Genomic DNA, 15,667 nt, shown 5'->3' on the forward strand with positions numbered 1-15,667 from the left:
CCTGTGTTATGGCAGTGTTTCCAGGTTCAATTAAAAAAATCAAATTTTAGGAGCACACAGAATAAACACCTAACTCTTAACTGTCTTCATCAGTGTTGATATAAACAAACAGTGTTGACTGTAATGACTCATCTGTCATACCCCATTCCCAAAATATACACTAAGCCACTCGGCAGTGGCTTATTTACTATGTTAAAATATAGATACAGATGCAGCATTGTAGAATTTTTCTTTTAAGACCTTGGAAGGGCTGATGTATCGCCTCTGTCAGCCACTTCTCTCTGCAGCTATGAGGAATTCTCAGAATTTCTTGTAAGTGCTTTTGCATAATCTTGATACTTTCTTGATTTCTGTTTGCTTTTCTGGTTTCTTTTTCTTGTTGTTTTATATTGCCTGAAAGTTTTGATGCTGTGCATGGGGTAGAAAGAGGCTGGGGGGACACGGGACACTGACTGCTTGTGTTGGGGAGCATGCAGCTCTTAACTAAAACTGGAGCATTTTACCTTTCTTTAAAGGTCTTGATCACTTCAAATAGGAAACAGTGAAGGCAAGCTAGTGTAATGCAGGTGCCACACTCTTTTTAGGTAGTGGTTATTAGGTTGTATTCCTTTTGCTTTAATTTCAGCATATTCAGCTGACCTGTCATCTATTTCTCAAACAAATTTAATAGAACTTTAATTTGTGAAGCTAGTAATTCTTTCTGGAAATCCTGCTCTTCACAGCTTCATGGCTTTGACTTGGGTGGTTTACCTTGAGGTGGCTGCCATAATTCCTGCTCCCAGCTGTCCTCCGTGATCTCTGAGATTTCTGCCCTTGCTCCAGAAGGCTGCAGCTCACCAAGCAGCTGCTGCATTGTTACTGTGCCACACTGGAGTACTAGGGTAGCATAAAGTATGTGCGGTGTAACCCTAACACACAGGGATGTCAGCTATGGCATTTCAGCTGCCTCGTAAGTACTGGAGCTGTCCTTGCGGGTGTGAGCAGGAATCTGAGAGGGGTAGGAACAAAACGGTATGTCTCAAGGTAAGTTTTGTTACAGCCCTGATTCCTTCTCGGTTTTTGGTTGTAGCTGCAAATCTCCCTCTTGCATTCCTTCTTCCACTGTTCATTCGGTCTTCGGTTGAGTTTCTGCCTGCATGGCTTTTAAAAATACAAGCAATCCTGCTGACATAGAAGTATTCTGGAAAAAAAATTAGTTAAATACTCAGCCAACAGATGTTTTTCATGCTCGTGCATAAAATCAGATTTTGAAAGGAAACCTTCATGTTTGTTATATCTCTCTTCATTCTTTGGATTCACAGAAACTCTCAAAGAGGAAAAAAAATTGTTCCTGGAAGCCCACTGTCATTAAGATGCTGGACTTGAATGTATTCCCCTAAGGAAACAGAGGAGTTCTTTTCAGGCTGTCTAAAGTGGGTAAAGAAGAGACACTTAAGATAAAAAACATCCGCTTGCTACCACTTCTGCCTCTCCTAAGGAAATTTACCTATAAGCAAATGGTGTGATATGGTGGTTTCAAAACATTTTGTAACCACTTCAGTATTTTTTTTAAGGCCTGCATAAATTAAAACTTAATAAATTATTTTGCTTTAGGTGTTGAAATTTTGTTATCTTTCAGCTGCCATAATGATGATTGGCTCTGAGTTTGGACTTCTGTTGCTGTTTGAAGGAATTATGTAACAGTGTCCTTCTGTCTGATAGAAGTAATCTTAAATTTGAAGTGTCTTGTGCATTTTTTTAAGTTGCCTATGATGATAAACATGTCTTCTCTTTAAAATTAAATTTGTATCATTTCAGAGTCTTAGGGTTACAAAAACCTCGTGGAAGATTTCCCAAGCAAAATTATGTGAATATTATGTTGTGTGCTAGCACAATGAAGTGGGTGCATTTGGATTCTATTGATCTTTGCAGGTCAGATTAACTGAACAGTGAATGTATAATGATGGTCCAGTATTTCTGGATGTTTTGGGACTAACTATACATACGCAGTAGGGATTAGTTTCACTATGCTAATAGCACATCATTTCCTAATGTGCTAATGTGCAGCCAGTTTGATGCTATTTCTTTTTATGCTTCTATATACATAGAAACTTTAGATGGATGCGTGGCATCTTTGAATTCCACTTTTTTCCCAAGCACATCTATTGTCTGAAATCTTGAAAATTGCAGTAGTTCTGTAGAATAATAATGTAGACAGCTCTTCTGCCTTTGTTTTGGCCAAATAGGAATTTCTGCTTTGTTTACTGCAACAAATTCCAGTCTTGTAGAAGTGGTATCTTTTTCCAGAATAAATCCAAACGTATTCTAAAAAAAATAAATCATTCATTGTAGAGATCTTGATTCTTAACAAAATATCCTCTGCTTCTAGAAGATCAAGGAGAAATTTCTTTAACTATTTAATGAAAATATTTTGCTTTCCGTGTGGGGGATTTCTTGTTTCATATGTATACAAGTAAATACCCTCATTTTACCTTTATCTTATTATAATTGCCTTTTTAATAGTTTGTCATGTGTATTTTTAGTATATTGCTTCTTCCTTTGGCTAATTATTCCTGTAGATAAGACATGTTGATAATTCCTGTTAAAAGCAAAGTAGTTAGTTGCACTTCTGTATTTCACTTGTACACAGTTTTTCTCATTTTCCTACTTAACATTCACAACATTGCGGGCATTTCAGGGGTAACAAGGATGCTTTTACTTTTATCTATGCTGTTAGACTAGGCACTAGTAATAAAAAAACCCAAAGCACAGAGAAATTTTCTGGATATCATTTATCCTATGAACCTTCTTGTTTTGTTATGTGCAGAATTCCACGTTAGTCTTCAGGTATTCTTCTGTGAACTTTTTATGTTCTTGACACTTTGAGCAAGTAAATCGTTGACCAAAACTTAGTTGTATGCTTACTGAAACTATTTCTAATTCATGTTACGTTTGGTAAATTTTGAAAGTTAAGACTGCCTTGAAAACTAAATATAATTCACAAAAGTATATCACCTCTTCTGTAAAAAAAACCAAAACAAACAAAAAAGCTGAACCTCTTATTTTTCTTTTAATTCAGCTGGTGAACTCATTCACACAGCTGTAGTAGCTATGGCTGATTTCCCAGTTAAAGATGAGTGAAAGGTAATGAAAGCTGCATTTTCCTTGGTGTAAACTGGTATTTTCATACACAGCTACTAATGCATTCACCTCCTCCTTTCCAAAATTTCCTCCATTTTTTTCTTTTTATTAATTTATTTTATAAATAAATTCACCAGTTGCTTGTGCCTAACAGAAGAGTTCTACAATTTGCTGCCTCTGTATTGCCTGGAACAAGACAAGCCTCTTGCACTCTGCTTAGATGAATGCTTGAACACTTTATAAGTAATATATTGTCAGTGGTCTGAAAAATGTTATTTACAGGTAGTAATTGGGTTACTTTCCCTTGCATCTCTCTTAACATTTTCAGTTTGAAAAACTCAAAAGGAGTAATAACCACATGTATTTTGGTATGTTTTTACTGATAGAAAATACTAGACTCATTATTTGGGGAGCCCTGGGCCGCCTTGTTTTTTTGTGGTCTTACAAGCATGTCTCAGAAGATAACATACAGGTGAAGTGTGTCACTACAGATATAAGAGTGTTTTTAGATAAGTATCTCTAGAAAGATACCTTTTGTGTATTAAAAGTGTATTACTGAAGTTTTAGTCAGTATCTTTAGCTACTTTCTGACAAGCTGCCTGCTTCAGCATTACTAATTAGCAGGTTGGAAGGGAAAAGGAAAAAACACTCTCAATATATAAGTTGCTGGAAATTAAATAGCTATATTATTACTTTGTTATAAAATCAGTCTTGGTTCCTTGTGCTAAATACTTAGTTTTGATTCATATGAAAATCATTGTGTTTGAGGAGAGGAGTATACTACATTTGAAAGATTTCCATAATTAGAAACCAGAACATTTTCGCATCTTACATTTCACTTTTTTGTTAGTATTTGGGGAGGCAAACACTATTGCATTTGATCCTCAAAGGTTTGCCTAAATTTGTAAGTGCTAAAGGATTTTAAGTGAAAGCTTTTAGTCAGAGAGCTACTTAAATGAATACAAATACCTAATGAAGGAATACTGATCAGCTTTCAGTTGGTAAAATGCATAAGTATAAATCAACTAGCATGCTAAAAGATTCAGGTTGAAGCTAATTGCAGTACAAACCAGTTTGATAAAATTTTAATACTGAGTTTTGGTATTTTAATAGGCTCTTGTGTAATATTCAAACAGCTGAGCACAAGTAAGTAAATGCTAGTGGGAAAATATTCTATTATGTAATATTAAACCCATATTGTAACAAGCTTATTTGCTAAAAGCTACCATTTCTAGAAGTTGAATCTTTTTTGTATTATACAAAATGTTATCGTTTTATGTGTGTTACTGAAGAACAAATCAACTTTTAATGTTCTTGTTTCCTGTCACATTAAGGTGCATTTTTACCATACTGGTGTAGCAAGCTGTTCCTAATTTCATCTGAATGCTTATCACATGCTTCTGGCAACGTATGCTTAGGCAGGAGAGATTTTGACAAGAAAGCATGCAATTGCATGTTTAACAAGTCTTCAAACTTTGTTTTGAATTTCACCTTTAAAACAAAAAGCATTGAAGTAGGCCTATTGTTTGAATAATCCTCCTCCATTAAGTACATGAATCTTTACCCCTCCAGGCTATGTTCATTTGCATTTTATCTCTGCCACTCTTCCACACTTTTATTTCACTCTTGACCCTGTTTCTAGGAGATGTGCGAGTAAGAAGTCGGGCAGGATTTGAAACAGAGAGAAGAGGTTCTCATCCATACATTGATTTCCGTATTTTTCACTGTAAGTATTTAAAAGCAGATAATTAACAAATAAACAAAGGCTTCCAATAGTTTTAACTACTGAACCTCTAAAAATAAAATTAGCGGCTTACGTAGCAAGACCATTTTATATACTACTTAAGAAAATCTTTCATGGTACTTCATTACCAAAAACAGAAGAGTAAAAACTTCACTGCTAAATTTTTGTTTTTAAAAACATAGTTTGAGTATTGAATTTGGACCTGAATCCCTATGGTAATGAAGACTATCTTATGTACAGCTACTGATGTGTGCGCTGAGTTCTTGGCTGGCAGACACAAAGAGTTGAGAAAGAATACTTTACTGCTTTTATAAAGCAGCAAAAGAGCCTGGTGCAGGGTGATGTTTGAAGAGAATTACAGTATATGTCAATATTTTTGACCTCATAATAATCAATTAACATTACATCTACTCAAAATGTAGCTAGAACTTAAAATTTTTACACATAGACAAATCTTAAATAAAGAATAAAGTGTTATAAGAAAATGGCAAACTAATTTTTTTGATTACATGTTTTAGGAAACTTTTCTGAGAAATGTTACAGGAATATTTTTTGAACAATTTCACTTTTTTTTCTCTACATCTATATTGTTGTTACTAAATGTCAGTAGTTGTTGTAATATAAAAACTTCAATAACCATCAAACCAATATGCAGCAAGAGTGCAGGGGATTTAAGTCTTAATTAAATTATGCCAATAGTATTAGTGTATTAAGTGTCATAAAGTATCTATACCAACATTGTATCGGCACAATTCCAAGTATTCTGAATGCAATGGAGAGATTTAGAAAAGCTTATTTCATGGTAACAAGTGTGGTTGTTGTAATTACCTTATTAATAAAAATGAGTGGCAGAAACTGGTCTAATTCTGATCTTAACTGAAGTTATTGCTTTTAAAAGTAGATCGCTACTTAAATTTAAAACTATTAAACTCTTAGTTTCATTCAAAAGTTTGTATCATAGGTGAGAAAACAAAGTTTGAAGAGTATGCTATATTAATTCTTTTCAATAAAGATGGTAAGAATTCGATTTCAAGTACTGATAATTCTGTTGAGTGTAATAATCCTTTAGAAGCAGCATATGATTGATGAATTACATAACTGTGTCTTTTTGTTTGTATGTATGTGGCATTTCATGCTGATAACAGGAAGATATTAACAGAAGTATTAAAAAGAGCTACCGGTTAAAAGGCCATCAACACGGTGTTACGGCTATTGTCAAATTAACTGTATTTTCTGTGGTATTCATCATGCTGTTCCTTTCCATCCTGATTGTGCATCAGGCAGATCTGGACTAATCGGGAAAAGGAGTTTCACACCCTTTATTCTTGCCACTACTTGTTCAGGCGCAGGCACCAACTTTTAGCAACATCAACTGTGGTGTCTGATGACAGAAAAGAATGTTGCTAGGAGGCCAAAAAAAAATTCTTTGGCTCTAACTTCCCTCTTGAGTCAGCTGCTGTGGCAGTTTTCAGAGTTGCCATATTATAGTCAGATTTTTTTCCACTTCAGGATTGTGGCCTGCTGCAGCGTTGCTCTTTGACTCTTTCAAAGTCAGTAAGGAATTCAGCTGCATCTCTCACTAGATCATCCATTAATTTACAGATTTATTTTTTTAAAAATCAGTAAAATGTTTTTCTTTTGCTCTGCAATGCTAATTGAGTCTTGATCAGTGTTTCCTTAATTGTTTTAAGCAAAAGACTTTTTAGTATCTTCCTGTCAGACTGTGGGTAGAGAGAAGTTGTGGGCATCAGGTTTGACCTCATTTTTAGGATATTTTCCCTGCCCTCCCCTGGTACCTCTAGAAGGACTTTTCAAGTAGAGCTACATGGCTGAAAAATATTCACCCATACGAGTGGAAGACAGCATGTGAGAGGAGCCAGCCGGTTCTTCTTTGCTTGGTGCAAAAACGAGACTAAAAAGGGTATTTTCTGCAGCTGAAGCAGACTAAACATCTGAATGTTGGCTCTTTTTTCTGCACCACAGCTACACACTGAGCATCAGTAATGCATGAATATGTGTCCTTCATGGTGTTTGTAAAGTTTCACTGTAACTTTCTCCTGCTATCCACTAACTTTACTCTGTGGTTCTAAATGTTTTGCAGTGATCATTGCTTAACTGTTTTGCAGATGACTTAGTGGTGTGGTGGGTTGACCCTGGCTGGATGTCAGGTGCCCACCAAAACTCTATTGCTCCCCTCAGCTGGACAGGGGAGAGAGAATGCAATGAAAGGCTTGTGGGTTGAGATAAGCATAGGCAGATCACTCTGCGATTACAGTCACGGGCAAAACGTACTGGTCTTGGGGAAAAAATAATTTATTAAATCAGAGTAGGGTAATAAAAAAATAGAAAAAAAATCCTAAAACACCTTCCCCCCACCCCTCTCTTTTTCCCAGGCACAACTTCACTCTTGATTTTCACTACTTCCTCCCCCCAAGCAGGGATGGGGGATGGAAAATGGGGGTTGTGGTCAGTTTATCGAACATTGTCTCTGCGGCTCTTTCTTCCCCAGGGGGAGGACTCCTCACACTCTCCCCCGGCTCCAGCATGGCATCCCTCCCCCAGGAGACAGTCCTCCCTGAACTTCTTCCATGTGAATCCTTCCTGTGGGCTGCAGCTCTTCACACGCTGCCCCAGTTGTGTCCCCCCCATGGGCACAGCCGGCTCCAGCGTGGGCCCAGCAAACCTGCTCCCGCCTGGGCTCCTCTGCACGGGGCCACAGGCCCTGCCAGGAGCTGCTCCAGCGCCGGCTGCCCGTGGGGCACAGCCTCCTCGGGGCATCGCCCTGCCCCGGCCTGGGGTCCCCGTGGGCTGCAGGTGGGGATCTGCTCCACCACGGCCCTCCACGGGCTGAGGGGCACAGCCTGCCTCGCCAGGGGCTTCACCACGGGCTTCACCATGGGCTGCCGGGGAAGCTCCAGGCCCCAGAGCAGAGGATCTCCTCTGCTTCTTTCTTCACTGACCTTGGTGTCTGCGGTGTTGTTGCTCTCACACATTCTTGCTCCTCTCTCCAGCTGCAATTGCTGTTTCCTTCGCCCCCCCTCCCCCCCGCTGCCTTAAATAAGTTGTCCCAGAGGTGCTACCACCATTGCTGATGGGCTTGGGCTTGGCCAGCAGTGGGTCCATCTTGGAGCCGGCTGGCATTGGCTCTGTCAGACGTAGTGGAAGTTTCTAGCAGCCTCTCACAGAAGCCACCCTCTGTAGCCCCTCAGCTATCAAAACCTGGCCATGCAAACCCAGTACAATAGGCTATCATTCATAGTGTTGAAGTATTCATGCCATTTTGTATTTTGCTTTGCTAACTTCTGTTGTTTAGCATTATTTTCTTTTTTTTTTTCAACAATGTTTTGTGAAGAAGTTGAATATCTTTCAGGAAGTCCAGCTAATAATTTGCTGACTGCTGCTCTTTTACAATATTTTATTAATAGGCTCTCTACCCAGTATTTTATGGGTAGGTTTGAAGAGTACTGAATTTTAAATGCATTACTGTATCTTCAGGAGGCTACAGTTTTTTTGTTGTTGGGTTTTGTTTTTTTAATAATCACTTCTGTTTTATAATGCTATTATTACTTACAACTTCAACTAGTGTTACCAAAGTCAAGTTTATTAGTATTTGGTTCTTAAGACCACTTCTGTTTCTTGTTAAGGTTTTTAAGCTCAGTGTTTGCATCTTCATTCCAGAGTTCTGTAATTGGCACGTGAATATTCAAGTTTCTAAATTGTCTAGAAGTATTCTCAGTGGTAACTTCTTCCTAGGAAAATTGATCTTAAAATGATGGTTGGAAAAATTTACTGTTGTTGCTAGAGAACGTGGTATAAGAGTCATATCTGAGGATTACTAAATGCAAGATTTGACTGACGATCAAACTAAGTTTGGGGTATTTTCCTTCTGTTATTCCAGAAGTCACATTTTTATAGCTGATTGCAGGAACTAGCCAGGAGAAGTAGCTCAATAAATTTTTGTTTTGACAAGACTGCTTCCTGATGCATGGGGAAAGTCGAGATTGTGTTCTTCATGTTGGTTGGTAATTGGTTAATATTGGGACCAATGTACAAATCCATTAGTAGTTTTCCTGTTACTATGGTCTGTTGGTTATGTCCGTGTGGGACTATGGGCATAAACTCAAATTAGCAGCTCAAAGCTACCATTTCTGGAGAGGAGAGAGCAGCTGCAAAGCTTTCTTCCTCAGAAGTAACTTCTTATCTTAAATATAATGGTTTGGTTTTGTTCAGTGGATGTACGTAATTCATAGTTGCATGGTAAAAAAAAAAATTATTTCACTGAATTGAATAAAGAGCATGGGATCTACTTTTTGCTCCTTGGGTAACAAGGAAGGAGTTCGGCAGTTTACTGTCTGACAATCCAGCATGTACTGTTTGGTTTTCAGGGAAGTTATTGAAAAAGTGATCGCAGTGGTTGTAACTACTCTTGTTGCTGGTTTACAAATAGACTACAGTTAGTGTCATTACTTTTTAATTTTTTTTACATTACTGAAGACATGGATAGTAATTCAGTCTGCAGTGTTGGCAGAACACGTTGATAAAAACTAATGCAAAACAAAATCCTTGGTAGAAGAATTGGTAAATGACAATATAAAAATACTCCCTTTCTCCAAAATAGCAAAGCAATAATAAAATTTTTAGTTTTGTTTTCTTGCTATTGAGAAGTAGTTAATGTCTATTGTTTTTTATATGCATGTGTCTGTATGTGTGTATATATAAACACACGTATACACTTAAACTTTTATTATGTTTGTGAGGGTTTTCTGGCATGCTCAAACAAAATAATATATAATGTAACCCAATCACTGTTTCACCTGGTTAAAAAAAAGAAGAAAATATAAGAAGTTGGTGAATGTGCTCGGTGATGTGTATAGTATATTATAGTGAGGAAGTGAAGCCGAAGTGAATTAAGTGAAGCTGAAATGAATAATTAAGGTAACTGCAAAAATACTGGGAAGTGTCTTATGCAGATACAGCTTAAATTAATGCTTTCAAACTTCCTTTTTAGGAAACAGTTATTGCATGTAGTCTGGAAGAACCTGATAAAAACCAAATACTTCAGTTTTGTGGAGGGGAAACATTCTTTCTTCTTGCTTTTCCTGTTGTATCTGCACCAGAATAGATAAGATCTTGTTAAAAGGTTTTTGGGAGTCTCTTGTGTTAGTCTGAGCATGCTTCTGTGGAGAGATGGTGATCTTGCCAACATGCGTGGCTCTATTTTGTGTTTCATAGATAACTGAAATATGTCATGTCTGAGTTAAGATATCTTAGAAGAAAGGGCTTTTTGAGTTATTTTGTATGTTTCTGTAAACATTTAGTAATGACTCAATTTTGAATCAAAATGATGCTTGCATACACTAAAGTGCTTCACATAGGAGAGAAGACGATGTGATGGGAACTTCAAAACTTCATTGAGACTTAGATGGTTCTTTTCCTTAGTTGTATATGGAGGCTTTTTAGTAGGGAAAGGAAATAAAAGAAGAGTTCAAGTGACTTTTATAGGTGATGGATAAACCTAATTCTCTTCTTTTAAGAGTGCAAACAGGTAAGTAAGTTCCAGAGTTTCTTTGGTAAACATTCAGACTGTTTATGTGGAAATTGCAGTTCACAGAACATTTAAATGCTAATTTTGAGATGTGGCAAAGATATCAGCATCTACTATTAACAATGTTGTTTTGAACTTTCCATTTTTTTGCTCACAAATCATTGGAAAAAGTTTACTTTGGACAGTGAATTTAGACTTCCCTTGGGTAAGAGGCCAGAAGTCAAAGAAGAGAGAAGAGTTCAAATCCACATTGATTGCCTTAAACAGTTTTGGAAATCTTTGTGTAAAAGCACCTGATCACACTTTTAACAATGCTATCTAGAGGTTGCAATAAAATGAGCATAGTCCAGATGAAGCTGAATGCCCTTTTTTGTTTCAAGAAAATGAGGAATTACCTAGCTGAATCTGGTTAAGAGTAATTGTCTTGTTCAACAGTCTATTGTGAAGAAGGGTGAGTTTCACAATGAAGTCATGCAAGAAGATTTCTGTGTGGTCATAGGTTGAATGAAGTATTTGTTTCCCTGTGAAAATACCAGCACTGAAGAGTGAAAAGCTTGTACTCCAGAGATTTCTCTAAAAGCTGCCTCTCTGTGAAGGATGCATTCTGAAATTGTGACCTAGTTATTCACAATCCAGGTTATTCAAGTAAATAGTTTCCCTCAATGCGAGAGAAATTTTGACTTTGAGTGTGGAGTATGCAGTCACACAAGGGGAAGTCACAGAAAATGTCCTTTAGGACGTACAGCTTTGGCCAAAAGAAAACAGTGATTATAAACTTGAAGTGAAAAGTGAGCTTGAAGTGACTTTGGTTAAGGAAGATTTCAGGGTAAGAGCTTCCAACTGAGAATATAGGACAGATTTTCTTTTTTTTTTTCTTTCTTACCCCCCCCCCCCCCCCCTTTTCCTGTCTTAGATTGTTGTTTTACCTACAATTTCTTCTTTTCAAATCTCTGTAAAACAGCGTGTGTGCTCTGGAGCCTTGCACTGGTACAACTCACTCTATTGCTGAGGTAAGTTTGACCTTAGACACAGCCACATTGTAGGATAAAGTATGTGAGAATTCTTTTGTTTTCATCTCTGGTCCCAGTTTGACTTTTGTCCTAATAGTCATAAGTGATGTTAAGTCATAAGAGACTCTTAAGTGATATTCTTTTTCTGTCAACCATAATGTGTTACTTCTGAATTCTTTCATTTCTGGGGGTGAAAAATAGCCAAAATAGATTACTTAATGGTTCTTTTTTAGAACTGAAGATTTCTAGAACACCAGAGAATGGTGTTTTCTTGGAAGACTTCAAGAAAAGGATTTGGTGATGTTTTGGAATATATTATCTTTCTTTTGGGAAGAGAGCTGAACCATCATGTATTGTATAGTTGTTCTTCAGGAGCATCAGCAAATTAATTAACACAGTGTAACCCATTTTTCTAAAGGATATATGCATATTCTGATTATATAAGTGCACAAGCACAGGATGGCTGGGGTTATGATTCAGTGAACCGGTAGGGAAGGAATATACCTTGTATATACTGCTTCGTAGTCCTAAAATAACTGCAGAATGTTATGCAGTCCAGCACAGGAATGACATTGTTCAATTTACTTAATTTTATATCCTTCCTGAGATGTTTACAGAAGAAGAGCCAAAATTCAAGGGTTTTCCTTTAGGCACCTTTTCACAGTGTTTTCTGTGTACTTTTGCTGCTGTGTAATGGCTTAGTGCAACTGGAGAACTTGCATTTAATTCATGCTGAAGTAGCGTAATTCCTGCACTTTAAGTAATTTCTCTCAAGTTAGCTCTGCTTTGAGCAGAGAATTGGATCAAAGGACTTTTAGAACTCTCTTCTGTCCCTTTCAACCTGAATTATTCTACTGTTCTGTGGCCCTATGCTTCGCTAAGGCAGTATTTCAGTCTGTAAGACCCTTCAGGAGTTATCTTTGGTGCTAGTGATGCCTAGCAGCTGCCCTCCCTCCATCAGAGAGGATCTGCTGAATACTGGAGTTTTTCTTGAGAGCTGTGATACGGTTGGACTCAATGACCTTAAAGGTCTTTTCCAACCTAAATGATTCTATGGTTCTACCAGAGTTCCTTGAAACTTAACAATTTTTTCTGATTCCAGTCAGTCAGAAGACGCTTTCAAAGCCATGTTTAACTGATCCTTAATCCACATAATATTTTCTGGTGATCATTATTTTGAAAAAAAATTATGAATGTCTATGTAAATACATGTATATGATACATTAAAAACAGTCTGGCTTGATTTTTTTTTTCTTTCTTTTAAGCAAAAGGCAGGCTAGAGTGTCTTACAGTGATGCTACACAGGGCTTCAGAATGGTTCTAAAGAAGCCAGGAAGTATAATGAGGTGATTTAGACACCAGTAGTCTTCATATGTAATTTTTAAATCCTTGCTAAATTTATATCTTCCAAATGAAATCATAGCTTTATAGATAGCTTTATGTATATAAATGTCTTAAAAGTACTTTAGAATGCAAATCATGAGTGGGAAGTTTGGGAAGCTAAATAACAGGACTTAAACATTTTTTTTTTTTTAAATCTACATGGATCTAATCAGTTTCTTAATGGTTTAATGGGAATAGATGTGACATTGGAATGCTTATGGGTCCCTCTAGTGGTGTGAAATCCTAGACAATACTTAACAATTACTCACAAATAGAAAATCATTTGTGTTCTGGCAGGCCTTAGAAATACAATTATAATTGGCTTGTGAAATTGAATTTTCTTTCAAACTTATTTACAGGTAGTGAAAAACTTCAGATATTGTCAGGTTTGGTGATAGTATCTGTTACGTAAAAATTATTAATGTGTAGTTGGGTTTAATATGGAAGAATTGTGAGAGATAAATTCCAAGAAATAAGAGGTTTCCATGATTTTTTTAGGAAAAAAACTCGTCTGGTGGCCCTACACACCTTACATTTCAGCTTTCATGTTCAAACATAAGAAAGATCCATCCTCTCAAATATTTTTTTAAAATTCCTTTTTGTTAGTGGCAGTGATACCTGAGATCCTTAGTTAAGCTCTTTCTATTAGTAATAGTAAAATTCAATTATTTTTATCATGATGATTTCCTGTTTACCTTCTGGGCCCGCAGCAGGGAAGAAATGGAGGTATAGCTCCTATGCTGGATAGCCTTGTTTCGACCAGGACTCCATCAGAGGGTGTGAGTCGTCGTCTTTTGCATTAAAATAAAGTTGAAGCATTTTGCTAGGATATAAAGTTTCTATTAATAAAAAAATAAACCAAACCATAATTAAGTTGTCATTCTTCCTTTTGTTGCCTGTCCTTACTGTATGGAAGATGCAAAAATTCTGTGAATAAATACATCAGTATATTATGATTTTGTAAGTGATTGTCACTGGTCTCTTCTGTACTTACTTTGTGGTTTTATTTCAGTATGAGAAAAATATTTAATATCACTGTGAAATATGATAAATTATTTTTTTTAGATTTTCATGAAGTACAACACAAGATTGGGAGTGGGAAGAGAGATTAAAATAAGTGTCTTGGAATACAGATGAAATCTGTTGCATGAAGGCAACTTGCTTTATTTTCTTGGTGTATGTGCATAACACTAGCAAAATAACTGATGTTACTAAACAGAATTATTCCTTTTTTCTTTTAGAGAAAGGCATTTTTTATTATACCAGCATCTCGCATAAGATGCTTAGAAACAAGAATATGATCATTTTAATGAAAAAATAACTTGGAAGTAATAAATATCTTGGGTGATATTTGAAGTTAAAGTAGGGCATGAAGAGTTAAGAAGGGAAGAAGAATGTCATAGAGCTGCTGTTGATTAGGCACAAAGGTCTATAATTTGAGTCTTCTGGTTCCTTGCATCGAAGGTACTTCTGAATGCTGTAGATTCCTTCTTAACATGCCCAGCATACTGATTTTGCTTTCGTTCTGTTTCAGTTCTCAAGGCTGTAAATGACACATACATTTATTTTCTCATTCTAATTTGTCCTTAAACTGTCCTTATCACTTAAGAGCAAATGGTCACTGTTGGTTATTAGAACAGCATTTAGGACACTGAAAGCTCCAAATCAAATGAAGGACATCTGGGCTGGGAGGAGGAATGGTTTTGCAGTATGCTTTTTCTTGAGCAAATGTGATGTTCTTTTTGCTCTTCACCTTGTTCTTTCCATCATAAGTACGTTATTGAACCTTACTTTGGTAGGGTGTCTGAAATTAGTATCTCATTTTGTGACTCATGACAGAAGAGGGTAGGCTGACATTCTCATATTAATCATGCATTATAAAGGGAATGAGTTTTCCTCTTGTTCCAGGAGGGAGAAACCAGGTTTCCATTGCACAACTATGTCTTTCAGTTTACCAGTCCTTCCCATGAACTTGTCTTTGCTTGTCTGCCAGAACCATAAAGCAGTTTATTTTTGTATCCTTCATAATTTATCTGTGGGGAAAAGTAAACTGCAAGCATGGGTGCTATCAGTGCTCCTGAAGCTGAAGAACCTATCTTTTTGGTGTCGTCCCCCGCTCCCCCCCTCCCCTGCCGCCGAAAGCTAGCAATTTTCTTTTTTAGCCTCCCTTTTAAATTAATTACCTGTCAAACCTCCACATCTGACTCACCTATTCTGAATTGTCCTGTAGCAAATCTTTAGCTGTTAAAGAGAGAGAACAATTTACTTTTTGGGTTGCTGGAGTCCCCCTGAATTAGGTGTTCTGGAACTGTAGAGGGCTGGTAGGGCTCCAGATCTCTTTTCTCATTTGGAAGTGATTCTTACCATTGCAGATCCAAATGATAAGACATTTGGTCAAGCTGTTATTACCTAACCTGGGCTATACAGGTGCAATAAATGGTAGTTCAAGGGGAAGTGCAATGCCCTGCCCCTGGGGAGGAACCAGCACCGGCTGGGGGCTGACCAGCTGGAAAGCAGCTTGGCTGAAAAGGCCCTGGGGGTCCTGGCAGACGCGAAGTTCAACATTAGCCAGCAACATACCCTTGCAGCCAAGGTGGTGAATGGCATCCTGGGTCGCATTAGGAGAAGGGCTGCCAGCAGGTGAGGGAGGTGATCCTGCTCCTCTGCTCAGCACTGGTGAGGCCACACCTCGAGTGCTGTGTCCAGCTCCGGGCTCCCCAGTACACAAGAGAGATGGGCATACTGGAGAGAGTCCAATAAAGGGTCAGGAAGATAATTAAAGGGCTGATGAGGAAAGGCTGAGAGAGCTGGGACTGTTCAGCCTGCAGGTGAGAAGGCTCAGATCTTATCTATATGTGTAAATTC

At 37.4% G+C, this 15,667-nt stretch overlaps 1 protein-coding gene across 3 annotated transcripts in view; it reads left to right on the plus strand.

Moving 5' to 3' along the window:
* The window catches only part of PDE7A (phosphodiesterase 7A), a 78,397-nt gene that overhangs the window by 43,619 nt on the left and 19,111 nt on the right, over positions 1-15,667 (plus strand). For 2 of the 3 annotated variants that reach the window (XM_055703738.1, XM_055703736.1), the window contains exon 3: positions 4,763-4,846. The exons of the other annotated variant lie outside the window; for it this stretch is intronic. In XM_055703738.1, coding sequence (XP_055559713.1) covers positions 4,763-4,846 — 84 coding nt within the window. The remainder of the gene's footprint in view (positions 1-4,762; positions 4,847-15,667) is intronic. 3 annotated transcript variants of the gene reach the window in all.

This window comes from Falco cherrug, chromosome 3 (genome assembly GCF_023634085.1).
Source record: "Falco cherrug isolate bFalChe1 chromosome 3, bFalChe1.pri, whole genome shotgun sequence".
NCBI lineage: Eukaryota > Metazoa > Chordata > Aves > Falconiformes > Falconidae > Falco > Falco cherrug.